The following is a 27,954-nucleotide window of genomic DNA, read 5'->3' on the forward strand; positions in this document are numbered from 1 at the left end:
TGTATAAAATGGTTATAAAATAAAAATCTTACAAAACGATCTTTTTTTCACACATAGAATGGATGAAGAATGCATTTGTTTAATTAAATTGATTTAAAAGTAATATCACTTAAATAATCACCGTCGGTCATTCGTATAAGCCTAACAGTCAAAGACAAGTTGCGTAGATATAAGAGAATTAGAAAGCATTTATTGAACTGAATGAAATAATACAACGAATTCATGCAGCAATGATAGTCCTTACTACAAACAAGACAAAACATTATAGGAAAATAATATGAAGTTGACAGTCACCAATAGTCCTAGCAAGTAAATTTGAAGAAATTAGGCCTTTCCTGCTGAACCAAAGAGATGCATCTTTTCTGCAACCACAGCTTTCATGGCTTCCTTAGCAGAAGCCATGACATGAACTAGATCGTTCTTGGGGGTAATCAGGGACTCCATGTATGCTTTCCTTACTTCGGTGTTCACATTGAACTTTCTAACACCAAGATTTATGCATTCCTGTCAAGAATAAAAAAGCTTCTTATATCAATATAAAGTGCAAAAACTACTAGACTTCAATGTAGGTACCAGAAATTGGATACGTAAAGGATAGCTTAAAAAATTTGAGATGCATGTTACAACTGTACCGTGAGCTCAACGCTAATAAAAGGTACGTTTTACTTTGACGGACCAAAACTTAAAGCCAACTTCCAAAATCTGTTGTTTATGTAACTGTACCTTAACAAGTTCTTTGCTCAAACCAGACGCACCATGAAGCACCAGATAAACTCCTTTCTCCAGGCTCAAAGCATGCAGCTCCTAAAAATGTTAGTGTCAAAATTAAACAATTGAAATGAAAACCACAGGTGTATGGCTTAAATTAAATTATTATTCATCGGGAAACATGACGCATTCCCCACCTCAAAATATCCAATTCAGAGAAGGAAACACATAAGGTTGTCCTCAAATATCTGTATATTTTATCTTAACTACGAAAACTACAGCTGAAAAATATTGAAAAGACCATGGAAAAGAAGTATTCTGAAAATAATTATAGGTCACCCAGTCTAGGTCATGGAAGTATCAGCCTAGAAGTCTGGTTTTTGCAATTTTAAAAAAATTCATCACATGGGAGATCAGCAATGTTCTGGACTTTTCACTTTAGTTATTTTCGGGGAAGAATTTACAAATAAAAGCATAAACAATACAAAACAGAAATGTATGATCACCTTGAGCAGATCAAGTCTGAGATTTGGACCACTTGCAGGGTACTTCCCATGCACATTACCAATACACACTGCCAAAGCATCTATTCCAGTCTCATCTATGAATTTTGATGCCTGAAATTAATGCAACAATCAAAAAGGAATTAAGCAAAGCATGAGAACATTTTGAGTAGCCTAGAGGATAGGTAGCAACCATATTCACATCTGTTAGTCTGGCTTCAAACTCTTCTACAGTCAAATCATCTTCTGTCCCTGACAATCTTCCTAGCTCAGCTTCCACCAGCATATTTTTTGAGTGCGCCAGTAATGCTATAAATTTTGTGTATGCAGCATTTTCGTTGAAAGAAAGATGTGAACCATCAACCATAATGGAACTGAATCCCTGGAATCATTATATTTGCATAGCGGTTGAGATAACTGAGTAATAACTAACCACAAATAGATGCTGTATCATCTTTGAGATTGTGAAATGGTTCTGTAAGTAAGATTGTTATGCAAGTAAAAATTCAAATTACTAGGTCAAGAGCTTCCACAAGATCCTGCTTTGAAGTTCCATGATCAAAGTGAACAGTAATTGGAACCTGTCATATGAACATGAATAACAGTGAATTTTAAAGACACTTAAACTAATGGTTAGTTGGTTACTAAACCTAAATACAGGTCTCTGCATTCTCCTCACCCACACATGTCGAGCATGTAACTTTATTAGATACTTAGTAAGACATAGGAACATGTTTAAGTGGTGTTTGTTCACACCTTAAGGCGTGAATACATTCTACTCTCGGGGTCACTAAAAAATCCTTTAAAAACGGCTTTTTTCTTTTTACCTAAAACACGTAATAAATATAATTATAATAGCATGGGTTTGCTCCAAAACAACTCCCTCATTACTTTATTATTGATACTGGTTTCTTTTGATTAATCCTCAACATAGTAAGCACAGTCACAAACTATACATATTCAAATTTTAAAGTTTTCAACATCAAAATTCGTTTATTTCATTTCCTAGCTTAACTTTGTTATCAAATCTTGTTCCAAGCTTCCACAATGACAGATAACTTTGTGTTTTTGTTTTCTGTAGACCTCCATTAAATTCAAATAAAATAAGGCCACTTACACTGGCTTGCTTTGCAGCAGAAATGCAACAAGCAACCAAGGGAATTCCTCCTTGCTTCAAGGCACCTGGATGGATCTGAAAATTATAAAGATAGTTCACAAGAATTTTAGAGGAAGCAACATTTTTATACAATATAATAGTATTGTGGGTCATTCAAAAGGTCCTTTAATATGATCCCCATATGCAGGGAATTAATATGAAACAATTAATAGAGAATAGAATGAAGCACGTTGGTCCACAAATAATCCAAAACTCTTAATGAAATAAGAAATTATGAATAAAGGAATTTTGTTTAGGTTTCCACTATTTTCTCAAACTGGTGGGATCATGGAGATTGGAGGTGTTATCCAACGAATGACTGACAAAATGAATTTAACAAGGATAGAGTAAATTTAAAGGATAGAAAGACATCACATAGAAAAATAAGAAAAATAGCCAAAACTAAAGAGAAAAGATACTCTACAAAACACTATCTGTGCAGACTCTAAGCATTAGCCAGAGATTCACGTGAAAGTTGTGAAAAAACATAATCCTTAATACAGCATATCATGTGATTTTCCCAGAAGCATTACAGAGATATCTTTCACTATCTTGATTTGAAGAGTCTTTCGGTCACTAGTGCTCAGCAAGAAAAAGATAAACGGTAAGGAAAATGGAACAAAACAATCCCTCTAGACCCGGATCCCACAACAGACACTAGCAACTAGGTTTGTCATACTGGAAGGTTCTTTGGTGCAGAACGAAGAAGCATAGTTAAGGAGTTAAATTCACATTTCTTCTTATGTAAGGAACCGTTGGTTACTTTTAGGGATATTGCCTTTTATACGCTAAACCTTCTTAGAGGAAAGATATTCAAATTTAATTTAATTTGATACAATTAGGATTTCATATTTTTGGGAAATAATATTTGATTGCATAGCTTTTTTTTTTTTAATCTTGAATTAGAACGCATCTAGGATTTTGTATTTAATTAGGATTTATAATGGAATTTTATTACAAATACCCTTTAGGTGCCTTGTTCAAACCTTTTTGAGCAATTATAAGGAGTAGAGATCAACTTACTTGAACAATAACTTTAAAAAGAGTTGCACTCCATTTTCATTTTTCATTTTCATGTAATCTAATAGTTCTAACGGATAACTCGTCTATAACGGTTGAGTACAAGAAAATGAAGTTTGTGGTTCCTTTAAAGTTAGAACAACTGATCCCTCTTCATTATAGAATACTAAAATTTCCTTTTCCTTTTATGAGCTTATGAAACCCTAGTTAGAGGAGTATTCTAGGATTATGATTTTACACCAATATCATCAACAGGGTTAGAAGCTGGAACTCTTGATATTTAGGCTTTTCTATCTCAGTACCACTTTTTCCCCATCGTTTGTATGCTATCACATTATTTATGTTCGCAATAAAAAAAAGATTCAAACAAATCAATATTTTGATTTTGAACTAATTGTTCCAGACCTGTAATATAGCAGGACTCTGTTCTTCCTCTGCAGCAGAAACAACAGCTTCAACTCCTTCCAAATTGTAGACATTAAATGCTCCAACAGCATAACCACCCTTTTCTGCATTCTTTATACAAAAATAAACAATATTAAAAGAGAACCAGTTCAAATTTGTAAAACCATGAACCAGATTATCCTTACATTAAGAATTTCTTTCGTTGATGTAAATCTGATTGGGTAAGTCCATGACTTCACAACTTCTGCCAATGCTGTGCTGTTACCAACATTGCCTACCAGAAGCAAATTATCTTTTGATCAGATGAAATATATAAGAAAGTACAGGAAATATACATTTTACTGCACCAGATACTAAGATTTAGATGGAAAGTGTAATTAAGAAGAGAAAAAATTTAAATCACAAAATTTACCTGGGAAGACAATGTAAGGAATTCCAGGATGTCTACTTTCAGGGCCTAATTGCCACAAGGGAATACCAGCAAGTGCTTGTCCAACTATCTTCGCACATCTAGCACCAAGGGCTTTTGTAGCGAGGTCTGAAGACGTAATACCACCCTAAAGGTGCTACGTTTGTCAGGTATGATTAAAAACGTGGGACAAAGTCAGAAAGGAAGAATATGCGGCTGGGTTTTATAGCCCCGGATTTGATATTGTGATTAAATACCATAGGGCACGAAATTTTCTTATTTTACATGTGAAACATTAAAGATAATTGCAATGAAGTTTTTTTAAAATATTACCTCAAAATATGTTGTAGTAAATTAAACAACAAAATTGTTTTTTGAATATATTTCTTGCTTTCTTGAGCATGAAACCTAAGTGTCCACTTGTACTTCTGTACCTCTAAAAGGTTTTAATGAACTCTACCTTAATACATTTCTCATGTCACAATTAACTTCGTGATAAAGCACAGCTAATAACATGATCATGATACAAAGTGTGCCTGGATGATCAGCCCAAAAACATGTTCGCAATATATGCAATATTGATCCCATATAAAGTCGTGATTATTTTTCAGAAAAAAAGTAAGGACAATAGGACAAAAGGAAATATCATGTTTTCCAAATCAAAATGAGGGTTCACTGGTTCCTTAAAATATGGAGTACCTTTGCAATTATGTAGCGAGGTTTTGTAGTTACTCTTTTCACTATTTCCACCAAAGCAGAACTCACTTTATAGTTAATGTCCAAACTCTCAGCTGCAGCTGTGCATTTGAAGAAATTAGATTAGATTGAGGGGCATAACTTACATTTCTCCCACTTAATACACTACACTTTGCTTTGAATGGTAGATAAAAAGAAAACAGAAGTCAGCGATGTCAGAGTTGGATCTTCAATGTCAACAGTTTCCAATATTACAACACTAACGAAGAGATGGGGGGAAGAAAGACAAACTTCTTCCAGTAATGAGATTTCGGCTGGTCATTATTAAAGTGTCTTTATGAGCTTTAAGATATGCGTCTGATAATTCAGCTGTTCTACTGATTTCCTCCTCCCTCACCTCAATAGGGCTCATTGCAAGTTTTTCAACTGATACCTAGTACAAAGAAACCCTTGTCAGTAGACTGGCAAATAAAATTTCAAAAAGAAATTGAGTTATGCATAAAAATGAAATGTCTTTGCTAAACAAGCATTCATCATCATTCTCTCCATGAGAGAATTAACAATTAACAATGAAAAATGAAGTATAGACTTAGAATGTTAGTCACCTCAATGCTTTTTAAGAACTGACCACACTGTAGTTTGAGTTCTTCAACCTATGGATTACAACTTGCAAGCATAAGCATTAAATGAAAAATTGGGTATGCTTTAGATTAGATTTGGATCTTAATCTCATTTATCACCTGCTTTGTTGTTTTTGGAACATAGGACCCCACTACTATCAGACCACCATTCTTTTCACTAGCTATTCCTAGATCACTTGGCAATATTGGAGGCTTAGAGATGATTCCCATAAGGGCAGAGACAAAACTAGCAGCAGTGCGACACAAGAAACGTTTTCCTGTCAATTCTGCCTGTTAATAAGAAAAAACAGTCCAACAATATTTGGATCAGTAACAAAACACACAAAATGAGACAAAAAGGCATGGAAGAGAAGAAGGAAGGCTTGCCTTGATCATTCCAAGTGCAAATACAGTCATGTCTCGTTCACTAGCCGCATTAACTATGCATATTGTCCCCTGCTTAATACAATAGACAGTCATAGTAAGTGGATTGAATATACATTCATATTTGTAGTTTCTTACCTGAACAAAGTAAGACACATGTTCTCTTCTTAGAAGTTGAAAGTGCACAAATTACGATGCATGAACTATATCCCTTATTTTGTATACCTTCTGCAAACTGCACAGATGATGACAAACTGCATTTGGACCTCCTTTCCTCAAAAGTTGGATAGAAACAGATGCAACACTACTTGCAAGTACTCGTCCATTTGTCTTCTCCTCTACCCACTATAATTGGATAAAAAACATCTCAAAATTTAGAAGTTATCCAAATCATGAAAATATAAATTGCATTGACCGAGTCAATAAAGGGATTAGAAGCTTTACATCACGCAGGTTTGAAGATTTGTAGCCAAAGGAAGCATCTTTGGCAAACTCTGTGTCCCCTGCAGGAACAAGCCTGCAGTGAAAAAGTTAAATCCTCAGGACTCTAATTTGTATCCATTCAGAATCACCTATAGCTAGATCATGAATGGAAAGACTTACATATCAGAATCATCAACATAGTGTGTGTCTGCAATAGTATAACGACCCCCTTGAAGGAAAAAGGGACAAATTATCCATGCATCCATCTCACCCAATACTGAAACAACCGCATCTGCTTCCTGTACACAACAACCTAGTATCATTTAGAAAATTGAAGAGTATTGATATTATTTATTGAAATATGCTTATTAAGCTAAAACACATTATCCTTGCCTCTGGAAAATGGCCTCGTAAAGTTGAATCTCCCCTCAAAATTACGGAATAGTCAATGCTGTCAAATGATTTCGCCGCAATGTCCAGATTTCTGCAAATCTCTTTTATCAGTGCACTGGCCTGCCACAGATCAATTGTAAACTTATAAATTTGATATAGATAATTGTTGAATTATCCAGTGGCTTGAACTCTGGTTGGGACACAAGGCCTATGCTTCAGATTGTATTAAATTAAGGTATGGCGCTAATAAATAAAGTGTCCCATGTACTTCAGTTCAAAACTTTATTCAACTCAAATATTGCACTTCAGTGATGACACTTTTTCTTTGTACTTCAAGGACAAGCTTTTCCATTTCCTGGGCAACAATATGTCAAGTGGTGGAGCTTGGTTGATTTAGTTGTGGTGGCCAAATACAAATAGTATCACTAAAGCAATTTAAATACAAATTGTTCTGGTGGCCTAACGCAGAACATCTCTTGTACACTTGTAGCCTATTTACATTTGAATGGAGTTTTTCAAAAGTTCACCCATGGTTATTAGTAGAATCCTTACAGAAGAGAGATAAAAATAAAAGTACTTTTCCTGTTTACCTTGTCAGAACTCAGTGACCTGGAGTTTGTCAAAATGAAAAAGCATTTTGGACTTTTTCTAAACTGCTCAATCAGTGACTCAATGGTCCTGCAGTGAAACATGTTCAATTGAGTAACAACTTGTGGTTTTATTCAGGAAGATCTTGCTTTCAATCCCAATCTCATGATAACAAATCATTATTAATTGTATAAATGATTAAAAATGGCACAATATGAAAGAAAAATCAGTGCTTTGGTAGTTTGTTTTTGAGGTAGCACGATATGAGATATCTTTCGCATCGATTATGCCAAGAAAATAGAAATAGCTAAGAAAATTAAATAAACTTACCATTCTGTTAATACTTCAATATCATGAACAGTTTGTGTTCCTGTCGGATCATCATCTAATACAACTAATATCTTTGAATTGCTTTCTTTTAGTGTTTGTATATCAAGAACATGATCTTGGGGCCACTCTGGTGGAAGAGAACGTAACATAGTATCTTTCCTTTGAGCCTGGAGTTTTCCTTCAACTTTTACACCAGTTAGCATCTCGTAAACCTGTGCAAATTTGGTACGGCCTCCCAAGTTATTCTAGCCATTGTGTTTATCATATATATTAAACAATTGTAGATTGTATGTAAACAGGATTCATGCCTTTAAGATAAGAAGGGTTTATTCAATTGTTTTTATTTTCTTGACAAAATCATCAGGGAATTTCAGAATTTTAATGTTTAGAGCAGGAGCTCAAAATTATAACTGATGACAGTGAAGTTGTCACTGCTGATGATTGGTGAAAGGGGGTTAAAAATGCAAAGGAGAGGGAAAAGGTGCCAACAAATTCACAAACTATAATAGAATACCATGATATATGTCTACCAGAAACTTAAACCTAGTACAGTTGATGTTTAGTGATAACTATAGCTTCACATTCCTATGGATAGGATGCTACATGGAAAATAGAGAGCTGGTACAAGGAACACTATCTTCCATCATCCAGTAGCAAATAAAGAATTGAAGGAAATTGAGAAAAAGGAAAATGCAATTTTATAAAAATGAATTGTCATTCAAAAATGTTTTTTCAAAACCACCATATATACATCATGGAAAAAACACAAAGACACAAACAAAACTACAATTGAATTTGTTATAGCAAAATAAATCTTTTATCTGAAAGCTAACATAACAAATGCACAAAACATTCTGTCATATTATTAAAAACATCTATACTTGATTTGCCAGCTAATAATGTTTAGATCATGACATGGTATCAAGATGCCCACATCAGTTGGGAATATGGTCAAAATACTCCTAATATAAAATAAGGCATTGGGTAATCATCATCCCTTGTGCTAAATTTTGAAGTTGAGTTGAGCTTAAATTACTCCTAACGTATCAGAGCCTAAAGAACCAAGTTGTCTAGAGTTCATCCTTGCCATACCAATTTTCTAATAAAAAAGTTAAATTTCAGCTCCAAATAGGTGGATTTTTGTGTCAAGCTCGAAGATGGCAGACACTAAATTGCTATTTTAGCGAGTTAATTGCATTCTAATTGGATTTTGTGATATCGGAAAAAACTAAAATATGAAACTCTAGAGGTTCTACGAACTGAAATTAGTTATTCATACCTTGACAACACCAGCATCATCAATCCGTCCCCAGCCAGCAGCAGAACCTGTACAGTAATTTTATAAGTTTGAGCAAGCAATTCTCCAAAAAGTCATTTTTAGTATTTTTATTATGTATCATTTTGTTTGTGAAAAATATATAGTTAACTACTGTCATTTTAAATATTTTTTATTCAGTGGTAGTACCTAACAACGTGAGCATCTCAACTCAAGATATCCAGCAAACAACTCAAATTACTTACTAGTATCCCACTCCTTGTGATTTAGTATTTACAAATTGGAAAAAAGATGTATACTTCGAAACATTGATATGCACCGTATGCAGAATGTCCAAACTAGGGATAGAACGGAACAGGTACGAGTTTGACCATACTTATTTCTATTCTTGAAGTAAAATTTCATACATGTTCCGTTCATCTATGTCAAGTATGAAATTTGTATTTCATCCCTGTTCCCATCCTCATCACATAGCAAGTATACCTATGCCTTATAATCACTCTGGCACTGTTCCAAATATTAAATAAATATTTCTTTCACAAAAGAGAAAAAGAAAACATATATTACAAGGATTTAATATCAAAATGACACATTTTTTTCTTCAATTTCAAACTTCAAGAAAAAATATTATAATTATATAAATATTAAAATAGAGTATCAAATAACAATTGCATTAATGTCAAGTAATTATAAAAAGTATTAAACAATTACACCTAATTGAAATTTAAAGACAACTCCAACATTTTTTTATTTTTGCAAATAATGAGAGGGAAAATAAAATACATTAGAGATTTGAGTAAACTTGGGGAATATTGAACTAGTTGAGTTGTTGAGAGAGGCTAAAAAATTGTGCAGCATAAGAAAAGTTCTTCAAACGATACTAAAAACCCAAGAGAAAAAACAAGATAAGTTTCATAGGTTACCTAATAAACTAAGGGGTTTACATAATTGAACACTCAAAAGTGATAATCAGACATTGTCATTTAACAAAAAGTAAACGACAAATAAAAATATAAAAAGGAGTAGAGATGATAAATTGTGTATTCTAAAAACAATTTAATTTGTTGAAATTGAGGTTTATATTTCATAAAATGCAATACATTTGTTGGAATGAAACTGCACTAAGAAAAAAAGTTCAAATGAGGTTGTGACGAGCGAAAGTACCTAAGGGGTCTATGGTAGATGTCAAAATGAAACAATTGAGATAATGAAAAGTTGTGTAGCAAGAGAAAGGTAGGTTACATAATAAACTAGAGTTGTTTTAGTAGTTTAAAACGACAAAAGGGCAGATATATACACATTCCTTTCCGTAATCATACATGATTTTAAATTGGGTATACTCGTACCTTTGTCCAATCAATGTTGAGATTTCTCGTCAAAATAGAGGTCAGATTCAAATAATATTTGAGGTAGTTAATTTGTCATAATGCCCAACCATTTGTGAAAACAAGATATCAATTTAACCAATAAGATGTTCATTAAAAAAAAAGATCATGAACAAAAAGATCCTACATGCACACTGTAACATCCCTGGCTACCCCTCCTCGGGCCCCAGAGGCTGTCAGGTTACTACAGCCCAATGCACCCCAACCCCTCACCCTTCTCCGTCCATTCATACTGGGTGGGTTGTTGCCAGTGGGAATCGAACCCCCAACCTGACCTTTAACACCTCTGGCACACCAGCAGCTGCAGCACAACTGGTAGCATCTACTGGTGAGCCAGAGGTGTTAAAGGTCAGGTTGGGGGTTCGATTCCCACTGGCAACAACCCACCCAGTATGAATGGACGGAGAAGGGTGATGGGTTGGGGTGTATTGGGCTGCAGACCTAACACAACCGGTTTGAGGGTGGCAGGTGGGATGCCTGGTAAGCCCAAGAGGATCCGGGGGTGTTACAAAAAAAAGCACAACTGGTAGCATCTGCTGGTGAGCCAGAGGTGTTAAAGGTCAGGTTGGGGGTTCGATTCCCACTGGCAACAACCCACCCAGTATGAATGGACGGAGAAGGGTGATGGGTTGGGGTGTATTGGGCTGCAGACCTAACACAACCGGTTTGAGGGTGGCAGGTGGGATGCCTGGTAAGCCCAAGAGGATCCGGGGGTGTTACACACACTCAAGTATCTTATTTTCATTTCTGTATAGTAAAATCAGCAGTACAAATAGCCAACTTGAATTGAAGAGAAACATAAGACTGTATACAACATTAAGATTCAAATTAATATACAGCACCTGCCAGATATAGTTGGTGAGCAATAGTTGATAACTGAAGTGGAACTTTCCATGTAGATGATTCACGAGTAACAATTCCCTGTACATGAGTAGCAATAGTAGATATTACTAAAGTAATATCATAACGTTATTTAAATAAAGTGTCCCTGCTGAGTAGCATGAGGAATGTACTATCTTACCATGTCCTTCACAAAGATATCAAGTGCTGAACATGGTGTGTAATCATTGTCAATCATGTGTTGGCCACGATTCTCAAACATCCTGAAACAAAAGACATATCTTAAGGTTAGCAGTTAAATTTTCTATTAAAATCTATGACTATGCTTTAGAAAAGAATAATGTAATACAAGAAGTAGAGAAGTGAAAATAAAACCAGAAGAGGATAAACAATCCTCAAGAATTACAGAAAACAATGCACACAAACTCCTTTGAAATAGCCATAAACAAATCACTAGAGAGAAGACATGAACACAACCATAATAACAAAAAAAATGGATTATGAACGTCACAAATTGATCAAAAAGTTATAAAAAAAAAGTATACTGACTCCAGAATTATTGAGAGGACAGCTTGACTGCATCATAGAAGAGACATACCAGGAAGTTCCCCCACTAATTGTAATAAAATCGAACAACAGTCTTGTATTCAAACCCAACCGAGCTGCAAATGCTATTGCCTCAGCTGCTGCGGCAATGTGAACTCCAGCAAGCAATTGGTTAATCATCTTTATACCACTACAGAACAATTTTAACTGATGTTATTGTACATTTTTTGAATTGATGATACTACATTCAGTGGATTTCAGTGCCTCTTTCAATCAGAATTAACATTGCATTACCTATTTCATGTAAAAAAGAAACAAGTATCAGTATTAATCAAAGGAAAACAATGAATTCACAGTGATTGGTAAATTAATAAATACCTTCCAGAACCACAACCACCTTTGATAATATAAAGCTTCTCACTCAAGGCTGATTTCAAAGAAACATAAATTAACTAGAAAATTATTTCTGAAATAACTGTATATCTAGAATTAGAATTAGAATTAGCATTTTTCACATCAATTATCAGTTCGTTTTACCTGCTAAGACCTGACCAGCACTCTTAAGGGCATCATCAGCTCCTGAAGCCATTATCTAAGGATTATTCATTACATCAGTGTCTTGGTCCACAAAATCTAAAACGAAACTCCAATAAAAGACAGAGATGTATTTCACACCGTAAGTGTTCCCAATGAGGCCCTCATAACACCACCGGAAACCGGGGCATCCACCAACTTCAAATTCTTACCTTCATCTGCATTATAATCAAGTCCATGGTTAAGAATAGAGTAATTGAACAAAACCTCTGCTTTTGTAAAACTGAATGGCATTTGCCACATTAGAAAAGTTGTTGTTTCTGTTACATATTGTTGAGTTTAGTCCCACATAACTGCATGGCTATTTCTGTTGAGTTTCGTTTCGTCCCACTTCGAGAAATTAGAAAAGAAATTATAGAATCAATATTTTTCAGATTTACATTTTCTTTGTTTATCTAGTCAAAGTTTTTTTTATGGTATCAAGAGCTTCTTAATTCGTTCATGGCTTTCGATCCTACAAAAGCCTCTTTATCCACCATCTCCGGGAGCTTCTTGAAGTCAGTCATAGCTTTCAATCCAACACAATTTTCTTATTGGGCCTAATTTTAAGCGACATTTCCGTCTCCCATGTTTCCTTCCGCATTTTCAATCTCAGAGAAGCTTAACGATGAGAGTTATCTTGTTTTGGCTTCTACAGATCAAATCTGTTCTGTATGCTCATGGGCTTCATCGATATTGTGCTGCACATCTGAGTCGAAGTCGGTTTCTTTCAGATAAGGACCTTTTTGCGAAACGTGATAATAATCATGACTATGCTGTGTGGGTGTTACTAGATCAATTCCTTGTTGCTTGGTTACAATCCTTCTTATCTGCTTCAATTCTGCGAGAGGTTATTGGATGTCGATATTATTGGCAGCTTTGTGAGAAAATTCATCATCATTTTCTTCTGAAACTCGGGTACAAGTTCGTTTTCCTCTATCAGAACACAGGAACAGAAAGTAGGTGATAGCTACAGTGCGTAACTTCTTAATGGAATCAAATTGATTTCGGACTCTCTCCATCCCTATTGGCGAAACTATTTCTCTTCAAGAGAAAGTTGATGCTTTTGATTCGTTGGCTCCTGATTTTGAATCACTGGTAGGTAATCCTAGTTTCTTGCATACTAGAATGGTTTGATTTTGATGATATTCATCCTCTTTTATTAGCAAAAGAAACTATTCACATTGTTTCTACCTTGACTCTTACTCATGCTAAATCTGTTATCACTACTCAAACTCAAACTCCTCAAGCAAACTATATGAATTCAAGCTCTCAACCATCACCTGAAAACATTGATACTGGTGGCCCTGGTAATTTTCGTGGTTTTGGTCGTGGCAGAGGTCGTAGTGGTCATGGTCGTGGACCCTCCAATATTCAATGAAAAGTTTGGGCACGAGGCTTCCTATTGCTATCACAGATTTAATCTAAATTATTAACCTCTACAGCAGAATTCTCCTTCTCAACAACAGTATTCTTTTCCACAGAACAACTATCCTTCATTTTCATTTTATCAACCTTACTATCCACTACAACATCAACCGTCATCATATCCTCCTACACAAAATCTTTACCAGTACATTATGCAGACTCCTCCTCCTCCTACCATTCCCTCACCACAATCAACTTTAGCTAACATTATTCATCAGCAAGAATCTCAGAATTCGTATGTTGATTCTGGTGCTTCACATCATATGACTGCAAACTCTGTCAATATCATGTATTATTGGACAATTGTCAAGGTCTGCCTATTAAATCTACTACCTATTAAATCTACTGGTTCTATTTTATTTTCTTCCTATAATTCCAGTTATGTCTTCATCTTAATCACATTCACTTGTTCCTCGTATTACCAAATATTTAGTGTCAGTAGATTTGCTAATGATAGTGAAGTTTTTTTAAATTTCATTCTACTTTCCAGTAGTCAAATCTCAGGATGATCAGACAGAGTATTGTTGTATGGTCAACTCAGCTCTGATGAACTCTATATTTACCCTAATATGCTTTCACAATATTAGGGTATTAGTGAACAAAAATTTCCCCATCAAACTCCTACAAACACAAATCCTTCACCAGAATTACCTACCTTCATGTTTCATCTTGGCATTATACCACCCAACCATCTTCAACTATGGTAAATATACCTACTGCACCTAATCATTTAAATCCAATTACCTCTCCTTTGTATGTACCTAATCAAATCACATCCTTAAAAATCCAAATTAACAATAATGTGTATTTAACAGATATTCTCCCTACCTCCTTCATTCAATCACCGCCCCTCACTAGACCATAACTAATTCGGGTATAGTAAAACCTCATCTTCAGTTCACTTTGCTTCTCACTACTGCAAAACCTTCTTCGGTAAAGCAAGCTCTTTCATTGTCACATTAGAGAAGTGCTATGCCATCTGAATTTCAAGTTTTAACTCATCAAGTAAACTCGTAATAGATATGTTAATGGTTGTAAATGGATATCTAGAGTCAAAGAAAATCTTGATGGCTCTATTAACCAATACAAAGCAAGACTTGTGGCAAAATATTTTCATCAGAAGTTTGACTGTAATTATACAACAATGCATGCTTGAATGGTTTATTAGAAGATGCTTATAGGGGATCAGCCAAATGGATTTTAAAATTCTGACAGGTAACTTGTTTATATGTTATAGAAATCCCTTTTCGGACTTAAAACAGGCCCCTAGATTCTCTTATTCAACATTTTATCTCCAGACTGCATGCTATTTTTTCTCTTAAACAATTGGGAGATTTAGACTACTTTCTTGGTATAGAAGTCAAGTGTACTTCTTCAGGTTCTGTTGTCCTGAATCAAGCTAAGTATTCAGGATTTTTTGCAAAATGTTGATACGAATAAATGCTAAGGCGTTTGTGCTTCTCTGCAAGCCACTCTCAAATTGGCTAAATATGGTTCAAATTATTTTGATACTCTTATTGTTTACAAATCCATTGTAGGGGCTCTTCAGTGTGTTACTATCACATGAACTGAAATTGGAAATGTATTTAACACGGTGTGTCGGTTCATGAAAATGATGACATCAGTAAGGTTGAAGTGAATTTTATAATTTGAAGATTTTTAAAACCTAATTTCGTCATGTCTCTTGCTTGGCTACAAACTTTTATCCAACTAATAACCTATGCGAGATTTCCTTAGATTGATTATTTATGAAATTTTTAACTAGGCTAGCCAATTTTGTGATCTATTTTTCCTTGTATTTGTATGGCATATGAATCATTTTGTTAAAAATGATCTAATATTATAAAATGGACAAAACTCATGTATTATACGGTAGGTGCTGTTCTCCAATTATGTTTGGAATTTCATCTAGAAAATTTACATTTTATTAAATGAACTATGAACTCTAAATTTAATTGAAGAACGACTCCTACCGTAAAAACAATATATATGTTTTGTCCATACAAAAGTAACAAAATCATAAGTCTAAAGTTCAGTGTGCACTTGCATGGAAAAGGAAATGAAGAAAGAAATTCAGATACTAAATACAGATTAGATAACCATATCACTGGAGGAGTAACATACTTTGCAATCTATGCTCTAACTGACTCACGTATGCAGGGGAAACCGTGGAAGAGAGAATGATAGATGCTCCAGGTGGAAGAGCTAATATTAGAGAAAATATATCAGTATAGTAAAAAAGGCATCTCAATATGGGTATTAAAGATATTATACGCACCTGAAACTGCACCATTTTCTCCATATAAAACATTTTCTGCTTGTGATTCATTTGTCACCATAATTATGAGAACATCAACATCTGTGAGCAATAATAAGTGAATGACTTCCCGGTTTAGGAATCCATCAAGTTATCCTATATAGCAAAAACATAGCATATAAAGAACAAATAAATAAATGGGTTGAATATATCCTTCTGCTTATAAGTAGAAATGATTACACCAGAATGTATCATTCCGTGTTGTAAGAGGCTACGAGCTGACATCAATGCTTAGTTCTTCTAAACTGCTGAAGCTGTATTTATCATACCCCCACTCGGTTTCTCCATTATTTGTTGAGGACAGCTTGTATCCATGTATTACAGAAATTGCAGGAATTGTGGACTATACGAGTACATCTAAATCATGTACAGCATTGAGGACAATAAGAATATGATGCTTAATCTAACCCCTAATTTCATACCAATCAACTGAGAATCTGTAACGGCTATCAACCCACTTATTTCTAATATGGAATATCACGTTAATAACTAACAACTAGTACACACTACACATAAAATGGTCATGTACAAGACATCCAGACCAATAGCATGAAAGCGGTACAAGAATTCTTGAGGTGATTAGCTATTAGCCCTTAGGATTGATCTATTTAAGCTCTCAAGATTTCTCTTGCAAAACTCTATTTAAATGTAATCTAATCATTTAAATTAACGGCCTGTTGATTAGGGGCATTGACCAAGCAAGATATATCAATTGAGTGGACAAAAATATCAAAATATAGAATATAGACAACACATCCATCTATTCTTTCACATTATTATAATATTGCATTAAAAATATGATTCTTGATCTTGCATATGAAAACAATTAAGACCTTTTCACCAAGACGTCAATTTAGAAATTCAACTTGGTATAGTGATTCAATAATAGTGTGCACTTAAAGAGTAAAAAAATCATAAAGAACAAACTAATGTATACCATAACTTCATTTACAAGATGTGCCATTAGGAAAATGTATATCCTACATCAATTAAAGATATAGCCAATGTAGTCCTTATAAAGTTTGGGCAATTGTCACTTTAAAGGTTGATCTTGTAGGGTTAAGTTTGACTATAAATCCAAATTCTGAAATGTGGTATCAAAGTTTATCATAAATCCTCTATTAGGTCACTCGTATTTTTTTGCGAGAAAGGGTGTGTTTTTAAGCATCCCATTCCTAAAAGCTAGATTTTGTGAGGTCGAGTTGGTTCCAAAGTCCAAATTCTAAAGCAAAGCAATTCCCATTGCCATAACCAATATCTCAAGCTTTTCTTTTTTTAGAGCTGGGAATAAAAAGGAAATATTTTATTTATCTTATTATTCACTACACTACCAATGTTTCAGCTTTTTATGTAGCATTTTATTTATGGGTACGTAGTATATAGCAATTTACCTTTGCTCACTTCAGCTGGAGAATTTCCAATCAGACCACCAGCATTTGTGAATCGTGTTAGGGTTGGTTTATACACCTAGAAAATGAAAAATTGAAAAGATGCTTACAGTGATCATATAACTTTTTCTTCCATGATATTAAAGTAATAGTTTGATCTTTGCATGAATATACAAACACCCACATTCTACGTCATAAACAGATATAGAACTAAATAAACCCAATCACGCAATGTAATCTATCATTTTAATTTTTAATAGAATAAGTCAAAAGCCTCTTTAATTAAACAAGCAGCGCTTGTTTTTTTTTTTTTTTTAATGATTAAAACAAAATGGTACTAGTTTTTTCCCTAACAAAATTTACACAAATAAAGTCAACTTCAAACATTCAGAACAAGTTTTCAAGTGCTTTTAGATATTATAGTTGGACCTGACTCTTGATTTTCTACTTTCTGATGGAGCACAAATATTACTACCAGGCACCCATGCTATTGGTAATGCAAAACCAACATTTGTATTACCTTTGGTCAACCAACTCATTATTAAGATACTAACGTCAAGTCTCCTAGCAAATTTGTGAGTAATATGCAATATATCTTAAGATTTAAGAGTGAGAAATTACGTCATAACCAACAACGCAGAATTTTGAATTCACTAAATGCGTTGCCATGCCAAATCCCATAGCTCCAAGGCCGATAAAACCAATCCTTCTCGCACTCTTAGAATCAGTTGTAAATTTAGATGCCAATTGCTCTGGGTTATACGCATCAGCATTTGCAGCATCTAAAATTTTAACCCCGTAAACCTTTTCCCAAACCTGTCATTAAGATGAAGAAAAAATGCTTAACATTAGAAGTGCTCCTATAATGGTATCAGATACACAATGTATCCGACCATCATAGATGTTAAGAGAACACACTACGGATTCTAAAGAAAAAATCAAGTTCTGATTGAAAAGCTCAAACAGATGTTCATCAATAACCTTAGTCAATATTGTAATATCTTCTCCACTATCAACAAGCGAAGTCCCTGAAAAAATAATTTTCCAAACTATGTAAGCTGGAAATAAGTTTTTAACTTTTAAAAGGGATGTATAGTTTACCAATTTTGTACCGTGAATAAGTTGTAGATGAGTAGCAGCCAAAATTGGAAGCGGAAAAGTAAGTGACTTGGACATATTCAAAATGGTTTCCTTGAACATTTAAGCAAATTTTAATATTATTATAGTGTTTGCAAAAGAATAACAATAACGAAAGCAAAAAAAAAAATGAATAATATAACAGTGATTTTACACACGCACAAAGTTGCTCTAAGGCAAGAAAAATGACAATTTTGAAAAAAGAGTCATATAGTATAAGGTAACTCAACAAAAAAAAATGTGACTTCATTCGTGGATATGAAATAGAAATTCAAGGCATTAAGTTTATTTCAAAAAGTCAAATAAACTTAGTACTAAAAGAGCAACGGCTAAGGCTATTAAGTAGGCCCATAAAATCATTTATATCTCTAGGACATCATTTCGTAAAAGAGATTGTTTGTGTTGGAGGACATAACAATGACAAATTCAAACATTGAGCTGAAACTATAATTTAATTATAGGTGCTAGAAATCAAACTCCTTACAATTTGGTTTTCAAGGCTCTAATACCATGTCAACCGATCACTTCAAAAGCTTAAGCTACAGGGTGGAGCTTCAAGAATGGTTTACGTCTCTGACAGCAATTAATCACTTTTTGTATCATAAGATTATATATAATGTACGGTGTTTACAGTCTATATGTTTAATAGATGTAAACTGTTTGAAAATCATTTTGGCCTTTATAATCAATGCTTCAAATTTCTTATAACATAGATCAATTCATCTTATGACATTAATTTCAAACAGTGTTTAATTTATGATAATATATGAAGTCTATATGTTTTTTCATTTTACACATTTTTAAATTCGTCCATAAATATCAAAATGTGCTTTTTAATAAGTAAAAAGCTGGAAGTTGAGTTTAAAGGATAGACATGGGAACAAACAAAGACTATAATCAACATGAAATCCGCTGAATTGAAAGGATAAACAGAACAAAAAATCTGTATGGATAGTTTCCATTTGAAATTTCTCCACTGATGAGGAAAATAGAAACAATTTTACCAGAAGAAACCATTTGAATGGATTATTTCCGTTTGAAAAATTCTTATTTGTGAGGTTTCTGTTATAAAATTACTGTTAATCAAACCATGGTAGACTACTTTTGATTTCAATGTAATCATATAATCATCAAATATGACAAAAAACAATGAAATATATAATTGTTCAAATCTCCATTGATCTTACCAACTCCTTAACAAAAGTGTTCAGAATTTGATGATTAACCTCTCCCTTCAACAAAAGGGGTAAATAATTCTTGAACGCCCTACAAAATCAATGAAATTATTTCCACCTTCCAATAGAGGACGAGGGGCATCAGTTAAACACATACCATGAATTTCCTGCAGCATTGGAAATTATATCATAGATTATCCAAGGATGAATTCCAATTTTGGCACCAAGAGAGAGGGCCTCCACTGCATTAATGAAATGAATGCCTTCCAGCATCACATTAACCATTTTAACCTTGCTGCAAAGGAAAAGGGTCAAAATTTATTAAATCTAACACATCCAACAGAACCCAGCAACCTATAATAGTAACTTTTGGTTGGGATGGATACTACATATTAGGATTATAATCTAAGTTAATTATTTTCACTTCATGGGAGAGGGAGAAAAACAAGAAATGGTCCAGTTAAAGAATTTTACGTAATGGCAATATTAGGTTTTAAAAGAGCAAGAACGAAGTAAACCTGCCACCACCAATTTCACCCTCAAAAGTGAAGAGCTTTTCACACATTGCTGTCAACAAAAGGCAACAATAAATTAACCTTCAAATATAATTAAAACAAGTGGCCCTTTTCTTAATGCATATCAAGTTCAAAAACTGTTTAAAACAACAGATCTCAATTTTACCAGTAAGAATATGCTGTGCTCGTGCAATTGCATCTAGTCTTCCAGATGATGCAATCTAAATATTCAAGAAAAAATAGTCAAGATACATGCTAGGTATCTAATTAGAGAAGGAAATTCATGTTTATTCTACAACCCAGCAATAAATTACTAATACAAAATAATGAGACAATAACTTACGATGACTTTTCCATTCAAAGCATCGGATCTCCCATAAGAGACATATGCATCAACAACATAAGCAATCTCATGAATTTCTACACGATATACAAATATGGTTAAGTTTGGACTCCTTTAACAAAGAATCAACAATCTTACAAAGCCAAAAATATCATGGCATGTATTACCTGCTAGATCCCTCTCCAGTTTATGGAGAAATGATGGTAATGAGGTCGAACGGAGAATAAGAACAGTATCTGGTTTTAGACCTGCATAACCCAAAATGAATGCTGTTTACATGAAACAAAATCCTAGTACGTAAAACCTGTTTAACGCCAAATAGCTGCATGGAGACCTTTCAAAGCACCATCATCTCCAAAAATGAGATCATTAGTTTGATCTATGTCAGATATTAGGATAACCAGAGCTATTACATCTGCAAGTGGGACAGAAATATATGTATTAGGGAGACCATGTAATAGTGTAATTTACTTAAACTGTACAATCAATGTTCTAGATAACACCAAGGGACGGTTAGATTGACAATATCATTCCACTGATCATACTTTGAGAGAAAATCATGACCATACCAATTAACAACAATAATAATTCATTAAGAATCATCTCTCTTTATACGATGACTAGTTCTTTACTGAAAATTCTTGTAAAATAAATAAATGTTGAACTCGGAAGTAACATGAAATATGGCAAAGCAGATTTTGTTTCTAATACACGTTCACTAGAAGGAAGTTTAAAAACTTAGTATCTTTTTTTAATACAATAATGCAATAAATGTTGTATCCAAGAAAAAGTTGCAAAACGGGAAAAAACAAGCAGAAAAAGGAAAACAAGCAGAAAATAATGAGAGTAATGCTCCCCAGAGAATGATCCTCTGGACATCTATTTTAATTCCAAAATGTCCTCGACAATTACAAACAACATCCTCTAATACTTATAACCGAATTCTATGTCCAAACTCTCTCCTATAACTAACTGATTCCCCCCACTAACAGCAATTACTGAATGGTCATATTTTCCCTCTTGGGCCTACGAACATAAACTTTAAGATGTGTCACGACAACGACCTTAATCATGAAACTGCCTTTCAATTTCGTCTTTCTAGAGAGAAAGGATTTTGCTAGGAGTAAAGACCTCCTCATGCTAGCTCAATCTAAGCTACAAATAAGAATCACATACAGAAGGAGTCACAAGGAGAGGCTTTTGATTCTGAAAGCAAATAAAGTCCACTTTTTCAGTTGTTGTCTCATGCAAAACCCCTTATAAAATCAGGGAAAATGTACTATCTCAAACGTTAGCGTGACATATCCTTTATCCTCGAAACTTATAACATATTTGCCCGCACGAACCTTCAACACCTTAAAAATCCCTGTGATGAACATTTCGTGCAATTCCCTAGACCCACGTTAAATTCCGTAGTTGTTGACCAGTAATCCAAATGAATTCATCAACCAGAAGCACGATTGGATATCCGGCTATGATGCCTTCAAGTTTAATCGTCTTCGACCCCGCCAGCTCCTTGGGATCCAAAGCGCCGTAATTAATAATCAGACACTCCATCTCACGTTCGTCAGATTCAAGTTGTTTGTCTTACTCCACTTGGGTTTCATCCGGTGGGCTTTCGCCCTCCCAAATCAGCAGACGAAGGTGCTTGTTAGACAAATTTGAGTCGGACCCCAATTTTGACCGCACTTGAAATGTAATCCGCCAGCCCTATGCTCCATAAGATCATAGTAAGGGAGATTGCGAGTACTTTTTCCTTCGGAAGATCCAAAATGAGTTCAGCTGCCTACGGGGCTCGCTTTCACTCTATCATGCTGAATGGGTTGAGCCGGAAGGCCCATTAGTAGGTGACGAGAAGTTACTTGGGAAGACAATGCAATGGATGGAGATCGGCATCTCATGAAAGAGCTGATCCGCCAACCGTTTCCAGCATAATGATCGAGTTTACTCGTAATAAGGCGCACAACCGAGATCATCCCATGTCAAGTTGAAGGCTAGAAATGTCAAAACCTCTATTATAATATTTTCACGCAGACCACCTTGAGAATGAAAGAGAACGGAATTTCCACCTTGAGAACAAATTTATATAAAAGATCATGAAAGTATCCTCCATCTTAAACCTTGATGCTACGGCTTATGGGTCATTTTATCGTTATATGGTGTTTCTTTTCTCTTTCTTATCCCAGGTGGTACTTCCAAGTCACACTTACTTTAAGAGAGTCATGTATTCCATATAGATTTGGGAGTGATGGACGTGCATCTCGGGAGGGACCGAGAAGTAATGTTCAGCCTTTGCGATCCAACTAACAGGGTCTTCGCCGCGCTTTGACAAGAGTTGCAAGTTGTCTTCAACAGTCATGCGATGCTGAGATAGAAAACAGTGATCCAGTAGGAGCTTCTAAAACCCATGCGCATCTCAGCAGAAAGGGAGGTGAGGTGATACTCTTTGTTAGCTCTAAATGCTAAGGAGGGAGTTCGACGAAGATGAATGCTTTTTTCAATTTGAGATCGTGGATCAGAAGAGTCGATAGGAATGCAGAAAGCTTCGACTCTTAATTCTCGTGCGCATGCACCAAATGTTATAAGAGGAGAGGACAGCCAAAAGAGTAATCCTTTAGGTGGAAGGACGTCATGACTTGAGTAACATTCAACTAATTTATCCTACTCAATATTGTCACCTCCTTGAAGAATATATTACGACCTAACAAGACTTTTAGCTTCATGATCTGTAATTGAGTAACTGGCTGATAAACGTACGGCGGAAAACTTTAGCTCGCAATTGATGACAGAAGCTGACACTCAAAGGACATTTGAGGATTTTAAGGTATTACGCCTAATGTTTGATATTTTTTTAGATTTCCGAAGTACGTTAATTATATTAAATCAGAATTTAGAATGATATCGCATTTTATATAACAATTTATGAACTTACTACAACAAACTAGAGCAAAGAAATACAATTTATGAAATAGTCAAAGTCAACCATATGGCTGAAATTTACCTCTCCCAGCTTCCGAAGGGCTTGAACATCTCACTCCTCCAAGCTTCACGAGTTCTTCAATAACAGGATTATTTATCTACGGAACAATATATTCCAAATGTATGAATTAAATGCAACCTCTCTTAGTAGTGATGGTGTTTAACAAACTAAAGAGTAAACAATAGTTCCAATAAAATTATAATAATAGAAAATGCATAACCTTTTTAGAGTTTTTTCATCGAATACTTTACATTAAATAAGAGTCAAACATAAATAAAAATGACATAAATTTATATTAAACATGATATTCGACGTAAATAGATATAAATTAATAATGAAAGATATCAAATTCATCAATGCCTTGAATATTTTTAGTACAGATTATATTTCATTCGTTGTCAAATTTATAGTGCTCTTCTTATCAACAAAAAATTATAGTTCTCTATTTGTTTATGCACTTATTGGTTATCAAAAGGAAAATATTTTCACAAGGAATGCCAATAAAAATGTATTATGGATGCTGTTGATACGCAGCTTTCATATGATTCGAGAACTTAATGTCATCCTAAGATAAAATCCAAGGTAATTAAATTGCTACCCGGCCACCTATGCAAAATCAGTTGTTGGGTGTTCAACTAAAAGGGCTAAATTAATTTTCCTTATATGCCCAGTATAAATACATGCACCACAAAAGCGTTCTTGTTACCGTACTTTTTAAATATTTATATTGTATCATAAGTTAATAATATATATAGATTGATTAAATTATTTTATAAGACCAAAACAATGAGTGAAAGAGTAAGAAGAAAATGTTAGCTGTAGACACTACATCTATAATAAAAAAAGAAAAAAAGAGAAACATGTGGTAATTTTATACAAAATATTTTAAATAATGGTTATTTCTAAAAAATCAATTAATAATTATATTAAAATAAACCGTTAACAATCATATTATAAAGGGCAAAATAAAAAATAAAAATTTAATAAAAAAAGTATGCTTATAAATATATATATATATATATATATCCTTTAAACAACGACTAAAATTTAATTATATAATATCTTTTTAAATATCAAAATATTATGTAAATTAAACAAACCTTTTTAAACTCGGACTAATCATTCAACCAAAACCATTTGGTTCAGAGTTTAACAAACCAATCGATACTAACAAAAAAATATTAATTAAAAATACATAAAATAATATTAATCTTTTAAATGTATATGCAAGTTTAAATAGAATGAGTGCATTTTAAATTTAAATTATGTACATATTGATATTTATTAAGAATAACAGTTTTATATAAAGTAAAAAACAAATCAGTATTTCAAATTGTTTTATATTTTTTTATGGTAAAAAGGATAAATTTTTAATTTATTATTATGTGTTAACCCGATTTTTAGTAGTTTGACTGGGTTCTTTTTACTGATTTTGTATCATCCGAAGCAGACGTGTCACAGGTTTCTAGTTCCACAAGAAATAAGTTCTTAATCAGACAAAAGAACTGAATTCCAGTCAGACAGAACTAGTACAGGTTTGAGAATAATCCCGAGAACTAATATCACAGCAATATTATATTTAAAAACCAATTGGTACAATTAAAACTTGATTTATAAGACCAAAATACCGTGATTACAAAAATAATATAAAAATTAAATAGTCAAAATATTATTACAAGGCTTTCATCTTAAAAAAAGAAAAAGAAAAGTTCAGCATAAAGTTCTCAAGTCAAACAAGGTTTCTTAAATAAAAAAAAAAAACGGGATGAAATTTTCATTCTTGTACATACTAATTTCAAATTAATTTTGAGATGTTAATAAATAAATAAATAAAAATTCCCTCAAAATAACTTACATTTTTTATTTTCATTTCTCCTTCATATTATTATTATTAAAATAAAAGTCAGTCTTTATATTGGTTAAATTATATTTAATGATAACATACAAAAAATAAATTACATTTTACATAAATTAAAACTTCACCTAAATTAGTTTATAACTAAATTAAAATCTTCATAGACTTTTAAAAATTAAATTGAATATTTAAAACAAATTGTCAAACAAACTTGAGCTCGTGATAAGGCTCACAGAATAATGTTACCTTTTCAAGGCCAATGCAAAGAAGGGGTAACTAAATGATGTTTGCACTCATGGACACGTCCGACATACGTGTGTTTATATATATATATATATATATATATATATATATATATATATATATATATATATATATATATATTATGATGTATCATTTATTTTAAGAAGCTAACTTGAGAAAAATATTTCTTTTATTGATGAATATTAAAAACTGTGTTTGATAATACTAAGAAGTTAACTTTAATTTATTTGACTCATCAACAGGTTAATTCGATTAAATATTTTTATAAATACTTACTTTGACTTAAGAGTTAATTTGAGCTAATTCAATTATTTTAATTTAATTTCTTATATTTTAATGTATTGTTTTACTATTTGTAATTTTTTTAATTTATCACTTCAAAACTTACAAACTAAGAGTTTATTAATCAAATATTAATTTATCAACTAAAAACTAATTTATCAACTTCTAACTCAGTTAATTTTATTAAAAACCCTAATTATATTATTTTAAATAATAAAATATTCAGAATCATAATATTATATATATATATATAATTTTATAATATGAAATAAGAAATGTCAATGATAGGTAACTTAGGTGAAATTTAAATATATTGTGTAATAAGTTTTAACTAATGAATATTATTGTAGAAGTGGAAATTTTTCAAGTCAAAGAAAAATACTGAAAGAAAATAAATTTTGTAAATAAACAGCTGAGATTTAAGAAAAAAATTTGAAATAATTTGTTTATGAAAAGAGAAAAAAAAAATTAAGAGCAAAATAAAGAAAAACATAAATATCCTGCTAAACAAAATGGTGCGACGCGCTCACCCACAAGGAAAGAATAAAAAATCAAAAAGGCAATCCCGCTCGCATAGTGGGCCAGTATAATCTCTTAATATATTTTAACTAGCAACCGAAATTTAAAATTACAAATTATATAGGTTTCATTTATTATTTAACATTTTAACCTTAATTTTTTATAAATTTAATAAATATGAATCAATAAAATATTAAATTAAAGGAACTACATAAAAATTTGTTTAACCATACCTTCTTTTTTTTCTCAGCAACAAATTAAATATTTTTAATCATACACTTAAACCTGATATTTTGCATTATTTTCTATCAATGCATTTTAATTCTTTTTAAGTAATGATAATGGTTGTACATGCCTATTTCTCTTTCAGAAATAATAATGACAAAAACTAGAGGAGAGAGTAAAAAACAAAAGAAATGACGCAAGCTAAAGAATTAAAAGATTAATTGAATCTAAAGAAATTATATATTATAAAAAAAATTCATTTTTCCACGCATTTTTCTAGATGTAAATCGAACCGTTGAATGAAAATGACGACCTGTATTTTACCTAGTAACCACGCATCCAAAACTGAACCGTCGGATTTTCATTCAACGGTTCCAATACTAAGTCACTGCATGACAATGCGAGAAAACCAAAATGTGAGAGCATACGATCAGAATCCTAATTCCTAATTTGCACCTACCGCAAAAAGGTGGAGTATACTGTGATTCTAGCGTGATAGATCCTATTCGTATAGCTGTTCATATGAGACTGTTCAAAGAAAGCTAACCTCAAAAGCTCGCACACCGTATCCATGGCGAATCGCGGAATGCGCCATCTCCAAGCTGAACTCATCAACGCCAACAAAACCGATCGCCTTCTGAGACGCCATTGTGAAGAACCTTCCGATTGATTTCAGTCAACTGCAGAGGAGAAAGAGACGAGAATAAAATCAATAAATAGATAGGTGAAGTGAGGATCGAACTTGATTGAAACAGAAAAGATGAAATTGGGAAATTGCAGAAGCTCAGACAAGGAAGGAGTAAGGAAATTACGCCTCTCTGTTGTATGCTTTTTTGTCTTCAATTTGATCAGAAAATTGGAGACTCGTGCAGAATGCGCGATTGCAAGGACTATAAAAAATGTCCTCACTGGGACCAATTATTAAAAATGTACACCTAATTAATTATATTTGTGATTCACTTATTAATTTCTCTGATTCTTCCTCCGTAACTTTCCTTGTAGATTAATGAGTGCAGTGTCAGCTATTTCATTTTAACTTGTGGTTTTAAATTCAATTTATTATGATAAAACTTAATTAATTACTTTAATTTCGTTGTATAGTTTTATTTCAATTATATTGAATAAAAAAATATTTATTTAATTAGTACACTTAATATCTTAAAATTATAACTCCTCTTAGAGCTAAATAAGTGAGTGAAAAACAATTGTATTAAAGCATTGATACATATGCTCGTCATAATTTATTGATAAAGCATTGAATAAAGAAAAAA

At 33.1% G+C, this 27,954-nt stretch overlaps 1 protein-coding gene across 3 annotated transcripts; it reads right to left on the reverse strand.

Annotated features, from left to right (window-relative positions):
- Positions 1 to 170: 170 nt before the first annotated feature.
- Positions 171 to 27,678, reverse strand: LOC114182281 (ketose-bisphosphate aldolase class-II family protein). Of its 3 annotated transcripts, XM_028069116.2 has the most exons (43): positions 27,496 to 27,678; positions 27,231 to 27,363; positions 23,560 to 23,635; positions 20,893 to 20,973; positions 20,726 to 20,806; positions 20,559 to 20,635; positions 20,382 to 20,436; positions 20,219 to 20,267; positions 19,858 to 19,995; positions 19,713 to 19,791; positions 18,501 to 18,579; positions 18,370 to 18,416; positions 18,010 to 18,204; positions 17,392 to 17,467; positions 15,962 to 16,042; positions 15,808 to 15,888; positions 12,358 to 12,434; positions 12,220 to 12,274; positions 12,061 to 12,109; positions 11,735 to 11,872; positions 11,318 to 11,399; positions 11,139 to 11,217; positions 8,915 to 8,961; positions 7,636 to 7,847; positions 7,308 to 7,395; positions 6,718 to 6,837; positions 6,505 to 6,623; positions 6,346 to 6,418; positions 6,127 to 6,246; positions 5,905 to 5,973; positions 5,638 to 5,808; positions 5,503 to 5,550; positions 5,189 to 5,330; positions 4,901 to 4,998; positions 4,205 to 4,349; positions 3,978 to 4,066; positions 3,793 to 3,903; positions 2,329 to 2,403; positions 1,727 to 1,792; positions 1,405 to 1,593; positions 1,215 to 1,325; positions 724 to 804; positions 171 to 504 (listed from the first exon to the last, which is right to left on the reverse strand). In XM_028069116.2, exons 2-43 carry the CDS (start codon positions 27,330 to 27,332, stop codon positions 325 to 327), a joined length of 4,131 nt encoding a protein of 1,376 aa, XP_027924917.2. In that variant the 5' UTR covers positions 27,333 to 27,363; positions 27,496 to 27,678; the 3' UTR covers positions 171 to 324. The 3 variants fall into 3 exon arrangements, with proteins under 3 accessions (XP_027924917.2, XP_027924918.2, XP_085528373.1); XM_028069117.2 differs by lacking the exon at positions 27,496 to 27,678 and having other exon boundaries at positions 27,231 to 27,461; XM_085672247.1 differs by lacking the exons at positions 20,219 to 20,267; positions 20,382 to 20,436; positions 20,559 to 20,635; ... (3 more) ...; positions 27,231 to 27,363; positions 27,496 to 27,678 and having other exon boundaries at positions 19,713 to 19,781; positions 19,858 to 19,972.
- Between the last annotated feature and the right edge of the window lie 276 nt (positions 27,679 to 27,954).

Source organism: Vigna unguiculata, chromosome 4 (genome assembly GCF_037176805.1).
Source record: "Vigna unguiculata cultivar grain cowpea cultivar isolate G323 ecotype 2 chromosome 4, ASM3717680v1, whole genome shotgun sequence".
NCBI lineage: Eukaryota > Viridiplantae > Streptophyta > Magnoliopsida > Fabales > Fabaceae > Vigna > Vigna unguiculata.